The 15239-nt window shown below is 39.7% G+C and overlaps 1 protein-coding gene across 1 annotated transcript in view; it reads left to right on the forward strand.

The window, feature by feature from the left end:
• Positions 1-15239, forward strand: part of LOC128861886 (protein still life, isoforms C/SIF type 2) — a 418993-nt gene that overhangs the window by 327491 nt on the left and 76263 nt on the right. Inside the window, exon 12 of the mRNA XM_054100262.1 lies at positions 8832-8989. Within this exon, the coding sequence (XP_053956237.1) occupies positions 8832-8989 (158 nt within the window). The remainder of the gene's footprint in view (positions 1-8831; positions 8990-15239) is intronic.

Consider the following 15239-nt stretch of genomic DNA (forward strand, 5'->3'; position numbering starts at 1 on the left):
ATATGAACTTATGTGTAACAAAATAGCATTATACGCTTCGATTATAATTTTTTTGTATTTCGCCACCTTTTCCGGCTTCAATGAAAGAGGACGAATTTAAAGAACACGTTTCGCAATTTTAGAAAACTTCTAACGCAGCTCTTTATATACATTTTCAAAATCCGGCATCGACTCAGCAAGAAAATAGTTGATTGTGATTGGGACATTCTGTCAAACAATTTTTTTTCGCCTTCGATAAGTCCAGTCATCAAACCACCTTTTAAATGCGTTTGAAGAGATCTTCTTCAGTTCCTTCAACGAATTCTCCTTAATGGCTTCTAACGACTCAAACTGACGTCCGCAGAGTGGCAATTAAAGTTTTGGGAAAAGGTAAATATGACAGGGGGCTAAATCCGGTGAATACGGTGGTTGTTCGATGATATTTGTCGAACCGACTTGTGAGACGGTGCGTTATTATGGTGCAAGATCCATGAGTTTTCTTTCCACAAATTGGGCCGTTTCCTACGCACATACGCACATTCTCTCTCAAACGTTGCATTACTTCCAAATAATATTCTTTATTTACCGTATAATCATTTGAAAAGAATTCCGAGTGCACAACACCGCACAACGCCATGATAATCAATGAAACCAAGTAGCATGACTTTCACTTTTGACCGACTTTGACGTGGTGTTTTGGGTTTTTGCTCATGTGAATAGCGCCATTCAGCCGCCTGTTGACTGGTTTTGACCGACTTTGACGTGGTGTTTTGGGTTTTTGCTCATGTGAATAGCGCCATTCAGCCGCCTGTTGACTGGTTTGCATGTCAAACTCATACTTGTGTACCCACGTCTCATCACCTGTTATAATGCACTGGATAAACATTGGGTCCGAATTCACTAGCATTTCTTCAGCCACCTTCTTCCGATGAATTTTTTTAAACAAATTCAAATCTCTTGGAACGATGGTGTAAAATGTTGCGAATTGATTCGTGAGACACGCTAAGGTCACGAGCTAACTCCCTCAAACTTAAATTATGGTTTGATGGTTTTCCAGCACCACTTCCTTGACTTTATCGACGTTAATGGCCCTCTGCCAAAGCCTTATACTACTCGTATACCCGTGTTTTTGCAAAGCACACTCGCCATATAGGCTTTCTGCAAGATTTTCAACGATTCGGCAAACGAAATCTCGTTCAAAATACAAAATTTAAGACAAAATCTGATATAATTAAATGCCAAAAAGAAGCTAATTGACAGATCACGCTCAAACTCTGCGACACTAAAGAGGACAGTTGTACCAACATTCTAGCAAAAAAAATTTAGACATATGGGTAACGCGCGCTTTTTAAATGAAAAATTCCCGATATTTTTTTCGCAGAATGTGTATTGCCACAGGGTTTCCAAATACAATGAGAGATGAATGTAACCAGTGAAATACTCACATGCAATAAGAGGGATTGCCGTGCGTTGGAGCCAGCACCGGCTTCAATACAACTCCAGATCGAGCCCGCATGTTTTCGTAGGTCACACGATCGTTCGAACTCTGCTTTTACCCCCATGGTCCTGCCGCCACCGAATCACCCCTTTCTCAAGAAGGTTCTTACATTCTATTGTACATATATACCCTCTCTCGACGTCATCGTCAGCCAAGCATTTTGAAGCAACCGAATGTACATTCTCCTTTTTATACATAGAAATGTCACGACAGAAGAAAGCAGAAAAGAAAAGGACGAACTCTGTTGCATAGCGGACATGAAGTTGGAACTAGAAGCATACGACGATGGTGCAAATGGAACAGCTTTTTGCCATTTCATTCTATTATGATATCCGGATGTATACGGCAAAAGAAAAAAACCAAGCCAGCTGATCTACCGATGCCATCTTTAATAGATTCGCCTTGGTTTTTCCCTTTCTCTGATAACCATTTTACTTTTTGGCAGTTTTACCAGTTTTTACCAGAAAGCTTGAGAAAAAAGCTGTAATTAACAACGTTGAAATTGCCACGAGGCGTGGATTATACGCTATTGCCTTTATTTATAGTACTACACATTTTTGTCATTGAGCGCATTGTGGTGTTGTAGTTTTAGCGGTGGCATGGTTATTTTAATTTGATTGCTTACTGTTTATTGGCTTTAAAAATTTTGTTGACAAGTGCTTTCGAATGTAGTGGAGTTTTTGTTTAATTTTGAAACAAATTTGGTTTTGGTTCATTACTATTCCACTGTTTTTGTTTTGTTTTAAAATATATTTCTCGTTTGTAATTTAAATTTCATCGAATTTGTGAGTTGTTAACTCAGAACATGCCCACAAGCGATATAGAATTTAATATTTTTATTTTAAATTCTCTTTTTTTAACGCACTGCAGGTCGCCATGTACCGCAGTAATATAAGATTTTAAATGACAGTACCGGGCTTTAACTCACAAAAAGTAAAATACAATTTTTAAACAGTGGCAACTTATAAAGTTTTTATCTCCCTTTTAATCATGCGTATGTATTGCAATTGACTTTTTAAAAATTAGGCAAATCTTACGTGTTTACAAGTATCCCTATTGCTATAGCAACGTTCTGAAAAAAATAAAATAAAATAAAATAAAATAGAACTTATCCAAATATTCCATATCCAAGGTCGAATATTCAAAGTCGTTTTTTCTTTATTCCTTGACAAGTTCCGTTTTCAATTTCTTAACGTAAATAACACAATTTAACTAATTGTTTTGACGTAATAACGTCAAATCGATGATGATGCCTCTTAGTGTTGTTGATTTATTAACGTCTGATGCACAATCGAAATTGAACATATCTTTCATGAATTTAATAATTGTTTCGTCATTTTTCACGTCTGTGTAAATGTAACTTGATCAATTCCATTGCGATTGCATTTACCTCCATCTCTATATTCATACAAAATATCTATCAACCAAATAAAACTAAAATTTTCTTTTGAAAAATGCAACCATTACATCAGTATTTTCTTATGATATTATCACGTTAAACGTGATTGAAATAAAGCGCCATGTACAGGGTTTGATTGAAAAGTAATGAGCCTTATTTTTTTAGGCAGTTTTATTAAATCTTTTGGCTTATACAACTAATATTCTTCAAAACAGGACCCATGAGCGTCAATACACCGCTGGTAGCGGTCCTTCCACTGCAGGAAACATTTTTTAAACTCATCCGCCGGAATCGCGCTCAATTCGGCCGTCACAGTTCTTTGGATCGCCTCGATGGAGTCGAAACGCCTCCCCTTCAGCTTTCTTTTCAGGCGCCGGAACAAGAAGAAGTCCGGAGGGGACAGGTCTGGGCCGTAGCGAGGGTGGGAAAGCACCGGAACCCCCATCTCGGCCATGCAGAGGAAGGCGGTGTGAGCCGGCGCATGGTCGTGATGAAGGGTCCAATTGTTGTCGAGGGCGGCGCGGTTTTGCAGCCGAAGGAGTACTTCTTTGTAAAATGCCGCGTTTACAGTACTTCCTGGAGATATAAACTGTTTAGCTTTACGCAAAATTTGATCGAATAACGTTGCTCCAACGATCGCTGCATTTTCGCCACTGCAAAATCCTAACACGCTTTTAAAACAGCTTTCACGCGCGGAGCGATGTTGACTGCACCGCTGTTGCCAGCGAACTGGGACCGGTTTCTAGTAGAAGGGGAAGATTCAACGATCATTTTCCCCCACCAGCCGATTCGGTTGATCGCTTGGCAGACGCTCCGCGCGGGAAGGCTCATCACTTTTCAATCAAACCTTGTATGTATGTAAAGTACGACTTTGCGCGGATATAAATCTATACCTGTTAATTGTGAAGTGTTTTTTTATTGCTATTTGCATTTATTTTTTATTTTGCATTGCATATGGCAGCCCCATTCGTGCATTAATTAATTTTGGGTCATGTGCAATGCAAGTGAGATACAGTCATGTATGTACAACTATACTAAATATACTGAGACGATATATTGTAGTTACTTTAGAGTGCAATTTATGTTGCATGTTGCCTGTTGCAACATCATCTGATGGCTGTAGATAATTCTTGCTTATCGGGCTTTCGCTCCTCGACGCTGCAGTTTTTTTTTAATTTTTGTTGTTGTGCGTTTTCCTTAAATATCTTCTAGCAAATAGTCATTCTTGCATGGCATGGCAGCCAACGAGTCTATAGGCTTGCATGCTATACTCATCTTTGTTTTTTGTTTTTTTTTTGGCACTCGCCTTTTAGTAGCACGTCGCTTGGTGCTTAATGACGCTTATACGGTTACCAAAACTGCATCAGCTCACCCCTGCAGAGTGCTTTACTGCAACGAGTGCTACATACATATATCTTCACGTTCCAAACTTTACATTTCATCTCAGAGCGACTCTCATAAAATGCCATACGTAGATGCTGCTAAACAGGTGAAAGAGTTTGTAAAGGGTGTTTTTTTTAGAGGTTAGGTTTTCAAGTTGGCACTACTTTTTTGATAGATGGTCTTTTTGACAGCTGTTCCCTGATTTATGCTCAGTTTGGTTTGCCATTTCATAATGAATAGACTTACACCTGAACAATGTTTGCAAATCGTGCAATTTTGGGCCCAAAACGAGATGGCCACCGATGCCGATTTTCACAAGAAAACTTTGTTCAGCGATGAAGCTCACTTTTGGTTGAATGGGTATGTCAATAAGCAAAATTGTCGCATTTGGAGTGAACATAATCCACAAGCCATTGCTGAGACTCTGTTACATCCTCAAAAAGTCACTGTTTGGTGTGCTCTATGGGCAGAGGGAATCATTGGTCCATATTTCTTTAAAAATGAAGCCGACCATAATGTTACAGTCAATGGAGAGCGCTATAGAGCCATGATTAATGACTTTTTCGTGCCTGAATTGGACGATGTTGATGTGGACGACCTTTGGTTCCAACAAGACGGCGCTACATGCCATACAGCCAACGCAACAATCGATTTATTGAAGGAAACTTTTGGTGAGCGCATTATCTCGCACCGTGGACCTGTGGCGTGGCCTCCAAGATCGTGCGATATAACACCGCTGGACTATTTCTTGTGGGGCTATGTGAAGTCGCTTGTCTACGCAGATAAGCCCGAGACGATTGACGTCTTGGAAGAGAATATTCGGCGCGTTATTGCTGACATACGGCCCCAATTGCTGCAAAAAGTGGTCGAAAATTGGGCCTCTCGGCTGGAATTTATTCGAGCCAGCCGCGGCGGCCACTTGCCCGAAATCATTTTTAAAACATAATGGCAAACCCTTAGCTTTATAATAAAGCTAAATTCTTGGCCATAACATTAAATTATATACGTTTTATTTCATCTTGAAAACCTAACTTCTAAAAAAAACACCCTTTAGTAGGATTTGTGACATTCTTATATGCAAGTAAAGAAGTGAACCATTCAACATGGAGTTATTTGCAGTTTACACTCATTTCTTCTTTCATTTGGACTTATAATTTTGTATATTTTATTTCTTTTTTGAGTAAGCATTTCACGTAACAGTACTGAGCCACAAATCTTACGCTTGAGTTGTAATCCAAAAGAGACTTTGAAAGAAGATTATCATTTGTATCGTGAGAGCAAATGCGTGGGTGAATATTTCAGCGTAAAGTAACATTTATACTTTAATTTACTGCATTCAATGATTTTAAGTTGATAGCTATGCTAATATATTATTATAAGTATTACTTGCATATGTACTGATACTGAGTTGAACGACAAAGCGAAGCTCTATTCAGATCTTCGCACAGCTAAAGATAGTCTCTATCAAAGACAATACGAGAGGGGTTCAATAAGTACCCATGTTAGAAATGAAGACACTATGTTTTTTTTAACTTTTTTAATTTCCAACATAGAGGACTATGTTAGAAAGATACAATTCTTCCAATGCTCCGGCCATTTTTTAACCCCTCCAAAAAAAAGGAATTGTCGAACTCTCAAAAATACGCCTCTGTCTCAGCGATGACTTCCTCGCTTGAAATAAATTTCTTTCCCTCCCGCCATTTCTTCATGTTACGGAACAAGAAAAAGTTGCAGTGAGCCAAATCGGGTGAATACGGGGAGTGCAGCTGCAATTCATAACGCAATTCATGCAGTTTGGCGGCGACAGCTCCGGATAAATGTGCTGGCGGTGAAACAGCACCTTCAGCAATGGTGACAACTCGATGCAAAATTCCTTCGGATCTCGCTTAAATTGTTCCAAACTCTGCTTCGAAGTTAACAGCCGTATCCGCTTGTTGTCGCTTGTGTGCAATCGCGGCACTCATTGGGCCGACAATTTTTTCATCGCCAACTTATCATGTAAAATATTAATTGCCATTCCGGTTGACACACCTATGCCGACACAGGACATGAGATGACCAGCAGCAAGTGCCCAGAATACCAGAGAGCTCTGAAAAAAATATGACAGAAATGAAGATCTTGCAGCTAAACCTTAACCATTGTGAAAACGCTCAAGACCTACTCATGCAGTCTATACGGGACACAAAATAGATGTTGCTATACCCAGTGAACACTATAAACACCAATAAGGCATTGGCTGGACCTCTGATATTACTGGCAAGTCGTCAATCTGGAACTGTGGGACAAATAGCTCCCGACTTAGGAGCGTGAAGGCAGCTCGCGGATTTGTACGAGCGCGTATTGGGGATACATACGTCTATAGCTGGTACCTACCACCCAGCTAAACTCTGTAGAGAATCTCGCCCAAGTTATTAAAGACCAAAGGCCTGTGGTCGTAGGTCGTGATTTTAACGCCTGGGCTGTGAACTGGCGATGCCCACGAACAAGTGCAAGAGGTCAAGCCCTTCTGGAAACTTTCGCCATGTTAGACATTCCAAAAGGCGGGAACGGGATTGATAATAAACCCAGCATTATACCCGAAGTGACCATCTCGCGATAATTTGCAAAATAAAGAAACACGGCGAACCAAAGCTGCCAAATACATTCAACGCGAGAATCAGGTCGACTCAATGGAGGCTGAGGTTATCGAAGTCATGCTGGCAGATGTAACACTCACTGGCAATGCACCAAACAAAAGCATGTGATTCAGCCATGTCTAAAACAAGGCCTAGCAGGCATAACAGGGGACCCGTTTACTGGTGGATAGCGGACGTTGCGGAATTGCGTAGCGAGTGCAACAGAGCAAAAAAGGAGGGCCCAGAAAAATGCAATTAAAGGGAGTAAATGACAATGCTTCCTTCAACTATGTGACGAAGTCGATAGTAGCCCTTGGGGACTCGGGTACAGGCTAGTCATGAAAAAACTGAAAGTTTTCAAGCCACTCCCAACAACGTCCCCGGCCACACTGCATAATCTAGTTGCAGATGCTCTCCGAGCCTACGATTTGGAAAGATGTTGATAAGGCGACCAAAATATGCGGATCAAAAACAATAAAGCTCTTGGCCCAGACGGAGTCTGCAACGAGGCACTAAAAGCGGCAATTCGAAGTCATACCGATATTTTTGTAGATCTCTACAATACATGCCTAAAAGAAGGCACATTTCCAACTCAGTGGAAGTTACAGAAACTGGTGCTGATTCCAAAGGATCTAAGTCTGCGGAAGACCTTACAGACTACCGCCTTCTTTGACACCGCAGGCAAAATTCTAGAACGATTGATCGCTAATCGTCTTGAGGCTGCTATTGATGACGCAGGCGGTCTATCATCCTCGCGGTTAAACCATTGTGTAGAAGACAATCGAAGGAACTCGGTGGTTATACGTTAGCAAGGAGTACTGTCTAACGGCAACACTAGAGGTAAAGAATGCCTTCAATACCGCGAACTGGAACCAGAATCTGATGGCGCTTGATTGCTTCCAGATTCCAACGTATATACTCAGGGTTATCATCAGTTATTTCACTAACAGAACCCTTTGCTGTAATACCGATGCGGATGTTAGAGAATATAAAATAACTGGCGGAGCTCCGCAAGGCCTTAGTCCAAGGCTCACCGTGGCTCCGTAATACGCAGGCGCGCACACATACGTACTAGCATACATACAAACATACATATGTACGTATGACGCTTGAACTAAACACCAAAGCAAGTAATAGGCAGTGTAGTATACATACTACAATACTCACTATACTAGCGTGGCTCAGCAGTACGCAGCCACACACATATACGTATATCAACATATAACGCTTCGTAGCCAAGAGTGGGGAGGCTACGAAGCACCGCACAAAGAGGAGACGGAGAATAGGGAACGCTGTATAACTGCGTTCTATCTCATTCTCTCGCAGGCTATATACTATAAGATCTATATGTATGTCTCTTCTAAGTGTCGCTTTTTCGTTTCATCGAGTCTCAAACCACTCCCAACGATTCTAAAGAAGTGTTCACTTCAAAAAGTAAAAGCACATCTAATTTCTAATAATAAACGAGCAAAATAACGAATCATTGCTTTGCTAGTAGAACAAAGTAGCTCACATACATAACTCAAAAACTTTCGAAAGTCGTGATTCTGATTCCATATGATTATTCCGTCAGTGGTTATTCCATATGAACACAAGTATGTTTCACGCAATAAGTAATTTTTAATTAAACTACAACTGGAGACTAGCCACGTTACACATTAGATGAGAGTCTTAATAAAGTTGTTTTCTCGTTGTTATGAGATGGCAAACCACATTGATATGACTGCTTAATTCGCACAACTCATTTCAGAGTGCGGTAATCCTTAAGGTTTAAGAGTTTCATACTATATTATAATCACTTACCTTTTATGGACGAGTATGTCCATATGAACACAAACGCATATTTACGTATACACTTCGCACAACTTTAAAATGCATATGTATAAGTATGTACGTATATAGGTGTGTATATCTCTTTATTATGCTCATTTATTTGTTTGCTCATTTTTCTTCACAGATGGCACCGGTAAAGATTTATATTCACCTGAGGCTGAAAGCTCACCGGCCCCATCATCCGTTGAGCCGACACCAGCTCAAATGGTCGCAGCCGTCACCAAGCCGACTTCCCGTACGAGCAGTTTCGAAATTGAGAATCTTCTTAAGACCGCAGAGCAGGTACGTGTAAGAGTAACGAGCTCACGCATCCATCCGTACATACATTCATCTATCCATATATTCATTCATACATCCATACAAACATATGTACATAAACATGTGCCCGAATGCAAGCAAACACACAACGAAACTAGTTGCTGCTTCTACCGTGCGATGGAAAAAGTTATCCAGGAAAAATTTCATATGCACGTCATTCTAAGTTTTTATTTTTCTCATCAATTTAATTTTTAAAGGACTTTAAAGTTTCAAAGGACTAAATTAAAGGGAAAAAATATTTTAAGTACAAACGTACTCTAGGATTTTAATATGGATATCAAATGAATGCGGATATACATATCCTGCTATTCAAAAAAAATACTTTGAACCAAAATATATTACACATGAATGCCCTTTGAAAAATTTATCGTTAAATATCCTTGAAACTTCATAATAAATTATTTTGTAAAAAATAAAAGTTTAAGGGTTAATACTTGAATATATGTATGTAGTAGTATACCATTTCTTCGTTCGTTTTTTGTCGCACGGTGTTCTCAGTAGAATGAACTTTCAACTGATGTCGGTGCACATATGCTGAAAAGTTCAACATAGGTACAACTTGAAAGTGTGCAAATTGAAAAGTAAAATAAAATTCAAGTAAAATTAAGCTGCAAGTTGCAGCTGAACTTAACACCCACCTACATGCGTGTATATGTGTATGCTTGCATTTACATAAGTGTGTTTATGTGCATGCGCGTGTGACCATTTGGTGGGTTTTGGTATATGCGAAATTACTTTAAATAAGTGTTTCGAGATTAGTTGAAAATTGCATAAATATTAAAGTTACTATAAAATGTTAGTTCTTATGCTTTATTTTGTGCCACGATTTTTCACTATCGAAGTTTCTGAGATTTTTAATTTGTTCATTTGCATTGACTACTACAGCATGTCGTAGATTTTTCTTCATTTTCACATGTAATTTATCAACTGTATATATCATTTATCACCATTTGCACATATTTAACACTAATTGAATTAACAGTTGGTTATTCAAAGGTCTGAAGCACTATAAAGTGTTAGGTTATGTTCGATTTGGTTTAGTTATTTAAGCTGCGCTTGGAAAGAGTTCACTCAGTGGCATCATAGGCCCAATTGACGAATTGTAAAATTATGATAACATTAAAAAAATATTTATGAACGGTTAGGAATCATTCGCGAAACCATGACAACTTAGAAATAAATTTTACATTTAGCATCATAAATCATGCAGCTATTACAGGAGAACTCCCTTATATTAAGATCCATCAACTAAATCCGACCGCAACCATTTTTTTTTTCGGAAGGAGGTTGAAATCAAAATGTCAGAAAAAATCTCAGAGGTGCCGTCACACCAACGGTATGTGGGACACGCTCCCACTAATACTAAAATAATCCTCCATCTCGGCTAATTCTACCCTGTAACCACAAAAGTATAACTTCTGGGCAGAGCCGCGTTTATCTCCGAAGATGCAACAGGTACCTACGCCCAGGTTCCTCTCCTGCAGGCATATGAAGGCTATACACCGTCGGTAGTCCCGATTACTCACACTGTGTTTATAGGTGGTTCCAAAGTAAAGGAGACATCGGAAAACTTGCAGTAGCGTAATCTCAACTCACTACCGTCTTGTCTTCGGAACGATACTGTATTGAGTGTTTCACTCAAACGTCTGTGCTTGTTGTCGGTTCGTCAGAAACTGCCCGCCTTCTCTATTGCTGCAACTGTTGCTGAAACGGTTTGCGTTCCCAATCAATATAGCGGAGTCGCGTCAAGATCTTACTTGCGAACGTTTGCGCTGCCTCCCACTTACCGCTGGTTGCCTCGTATGAGGGTCCAGGGGGTTAGTTGATGACCCAGGGCTTGCTCCAGGACAGCTCGCTCCTCTCTGAAGCGGTCGCAATAAAACATGACGTGTTCTATGTTTTCGTAGGTATTCGGGCAGTTTGGACAGAAAGGGCTGCCGGCCAGCTTAAAACGGTGCAGGTTTTCCTGAAAACAGCCATGTCCGCTGAGCAACTGCGAAAGGTGATAGTCGGTGTCTCCATGTTTTCTCATTAATCACTCATCACACACGTGGTATAAGCTTGTAGGTGCAACGTCCGCTTTGTGACTCATCCCATCGCTGCTGCCACCGGCCTATTGCAGCAGTCGTTCAGTTGCTTTTTCTACTGGTGTCGGCCATGTTCCTTCCCGTTATAGAGACGAACGATTTCATCTGCCAGATATTTGATCGCCTTTTTCGAGATTATGCGGTGAGTACCTATGTTCAGCTCAAAGGAAGCTTCATATTCAGGACTGCATCGTGCATGATGTTCCACAAAGTTGGTACCAGCTCTGATCCTTGTGGCACACCATCAGAGACCTTGTTGGTTTTTTGGCCATTTTCAGTTTCATATCGCAGACAAGGTAGGCTGGTACGTTGAAGCCTTTGAGGGCCGTGATGATGCTAAGCCAGGCCAATGAGATCACAGCGCAGAGCTTTCTTGCCGATCTTCCCGCACTTATAGCCCTGTGTGCTATTTCCACCACCGTTCTTTTTGCGCCAACCATAGATCTAGCTTTCCGGAAGCCGAAATGGTCGTCTGAGAGGCCTGTCGAGCCTTCCAGATGCTACTGAAGTCGTTCGCAGATAATGCGTTCCAGTACCTTCCCCACTGTGTCCAGCAGACATAGGGGTCTTTATGGCAGAGGTAGGTCGGGTTGTTTACCCGGTTTAAGCAGGAGAACCAGACGTTGTATTTTCCATCTCGCTAGATCTCTTTTCTAGTCTAATCTGCAGTTCAGTCTAATTGCGATTTGAATATTTTATTACGCGAATTCGATAATTTTGAGATACAATGCTTAATATTGCTTCAGAATAGTAACAGAATTCTATAATTTCGAAACTTTAACCATTAGATGGAGAAGTTTAAAAGGAATCACATGAAATAGTGTGCCGTAAATAGAATAATAAACAAAATTTAATAAAATTTATAAAAATTAAGCCAGTTTTCAAATTATAAAATTTTTGTAAAATTTTTCTCAAAAATTTTGAAATTCGATTAATTTTTTTTCCTTTCCGTACACATATGTATGTCTATGCACATTTTCACAATCCAAAGTTTTTTTTTGTTCTTTAGGTTTTTGAAGCGCATTTGATTAAAATTAATAATTTTATAGTCAACTTATCAATATTTATTGATTTACTAAGGCGCAATTATGAAAAATATACTTATATGTATACTTAAAACTTAAGAAAACCTTTGTTTTGAAAGACCTCAGTAGTGCACACTATCGTATAGCTCACACAATTAAACACACTCACAAAAAACCAAAGTGGAAAGGCCATGAGGGAATGGAACTCCTGCTACCCGTACTGCAAAGGTTATTTATGCTTCATTCTCAAGTGTTGCATGCGAACAAAATATTTCTTACTTCGAGCAGTCTGTAAAAATTCTTCTTTCAATAGCTTCTAAGAATAAAAATTAAAAAAAAAAAACTCGTATCCATTCAAAGCCATAATGAAATAATAACAATAGTAGCGTTGGTATCTACGCTGTCACCATTTTCACAGGCCAGTAAGCGGTTAAAATACATTTACAAAAGTGGCACTAAATTTGCTACAACGTCAACGAAATATCAAAAGGCTATACAAACAAACTGGCACACGCACACGGCCACCGACACACCTACATACAACCAAGGTAGAAATTACGCAAAGCAAGTTAAGCCTTTCAAATTTAGTATGTTACACTTACAAGGACCTCGGCTACGCATACTCGTACAGCTCAAGGACCTTTGCACCACCTACCACTATTGCACAATTTTAATTTGGCTCACTTACTCGCTATTCACTCACTCACTTATATTGTGCTCGAGTATCAATCCTTTAAAATAGAATCAAGGATAAAAGCGTACAACGCAAGGCAAGCTGGCAACAACAACAACAATTCATACTAGAGAAATTAAAAACAACACAACATGAAAGGTGAACAAATGAATCCTTTCGTAAGTCGAGTGAGTTTACGAGTGAGTGAATATACAGATGAGCGGCTGAATGGCAACAAAGAAAGCCACCAAATACTCTTTGTTATACTGAATTGTAAAATGAAACCTTCCCAAAAGTACTTTCAACGAGTCTAGCGAGTACACGGAGAGGAATTTGTGGGATAAAATTAAAAAAAAGTTGAATTCAATGAAAAGTTTTCTGCAATACTACTGTGGGCAAAAAGTAAGGTGAATTTGGTTGTAAAATGAAAAATCTTTATTTATTCTTGTAAATCAATTTCATCCCCTTCAAAATAATCCCCTCTCGATGGAATACGCTTATGCCAACGATTTTTCCAATCCCCGAAACATGCCAAATAGTCCATTTCCGGTATAGCCATCAGCACCTTCTTCGATTCAGCTTTTATCTCTTCAATCGACTCGAAACGCGTTCCCCGGAGTGGTCTCTTGAGTTTTTGGAATAGCCAGAAGTCACACGAAGCCAAATCAGGCGAATACGGTGGTTGCGGAGCGATACGCGTGTAATTTTTGCCGAAATGCTCACGAAGACCGAATGCAGTGTGAGACGGTGCATTATCGTGATGCAAAAACCAAGAGTTGTTGGCCCATAATTCTGGTCTTTTTAGACGAATTGCTTCACGTAAACGAAGCATAACGCTCAAATAATATTCCTTATTAACAGTTTGGCCAGGTGGAAGGAATTCATAGTGCACCACTCCACGAAAATCGAAAAAAAAACTCTCATCATGACCTTTATTTGTGAACGAGTTTGACGTGCTCTTTTCGGTCTGACCTCGTCTTTAGCACGATATTCGCTTGATTGGTCGGTTGTTTCAGGGTCGTAAGCATAAATCTAAGTCTCATCTCCCGTAATGATGCATTTGAGTTTGTCCTGATAGTCTGAAAGCATTGTTTCACACAAATCAACGCGACGACTTTTTTCCAAGAAATTGAGAGTTTTCGGTACCAAACGAGATTTGACTTTTCGTAGGCCCAAATGGTCTTTCAAAATGGTTTTCACAGATCCTTCTGATATTCCGATCATATCAGTAAGGTCTTTAACAGTCAACCGACGATTTTTGAGCACTAACTCCTTCACTTTATTGACGTGTTGGTCATCTGTTGACGTCGATGGTCGTCCGGAGCGCTCCAAGTCATCAACACGTTCTCGACCCTCTTTGAAGTCTTTGTACTACTTATAAACATTTTTCTGCGACATGGTTGAATCACTAAATGCCTTCTGCATGCTAAACGTTTCCGCAGCCGAAGTTTCATTCCGCAAACAAAATTTGATGGCACTTTTCTGCTCAATCAAATCAGACATTGTAAAAATCGAAAAATGCACTCTTGGTCGTTTGGTAAACACAAGCGTAAATATTTTACTGATAATCACATTCACATGAAAGTTGGTCCAGATGTTATTAACAGTGCTGCCAACTCATGAAAAAAATAACTAGAGCGAAATTTTAATAACGCGAAGTTTGACAAATAAATTCACCTTACTTTTTGCCCGCTTTTGAAAGCTTTTAAATTGCTGTGGCCCGATTAAGTAGAGTTGCTGATCTCAATAGAACGTCAGAGTGGTTCTTATACACAACAATTATTTCTTTTACAGTAAAGAAAGTAATTTAGAATTCAGAAAAACGACCCAAGAAGTCTTTCAAATTATTCATTAAGAACCAGGTTTTCACAAAATAAGAGTTTATCGAGGTCATAAATTAAGATTCATCGAAGGTAATCAAACGGAGTTGAGCGCTATAACCGGGTTACTCGGATTGAGTAAGGTGTAATCGTCAATGGCATACGATAACAGCAGCAAAACAGTTTTGTATCCAAAACACGAAAGCTACGTTTTGATGTTTTTATTACAGCAACCTAAAATGTAACCCGGAAACTTTTAGATATCAATCCTCTATTCGGATGCAATTTCGCCATTACGGTTGCGGTCTTATGCGCCAGTGTGTTGCCCTTAAGGATGATGTATATATATATATATATTTGGCGCGTACACCCTTTTGGGTGTTTGGTCGAGCTCCTCCTCCTGTTTGTTGTGTGCGTCTTGATGTTGTTCTACTAATGGAGGGACCTACAGTTTCAAGCCGATTCCGAACGGCAGATATTTTTATGGGGAGCTTTTTCATGGCAGAAATACACTCGGAGGTTTGCCATTGCCTGCCGAGGGGCGACCGCTATTAGAAAAATGTTTTATTGATTTTGGTTTCACCGAGATTCGAACCAACGTTCTCTCTG

Source organism: Anastrepha ludens, chromosome 4 (assembly GCF_028408465.1).
Source record: "Anastrepha ludens isolate Willacy chromosome 4, idAnaLude1.1, whole genome shotgun sequence".
NCBI classification, from domain to species: Eukaryota; Metazoa; Arthropoda; class Insecta; order Diptera; family Tephritidae; genus Anastrepha; species Anastrepha ludens.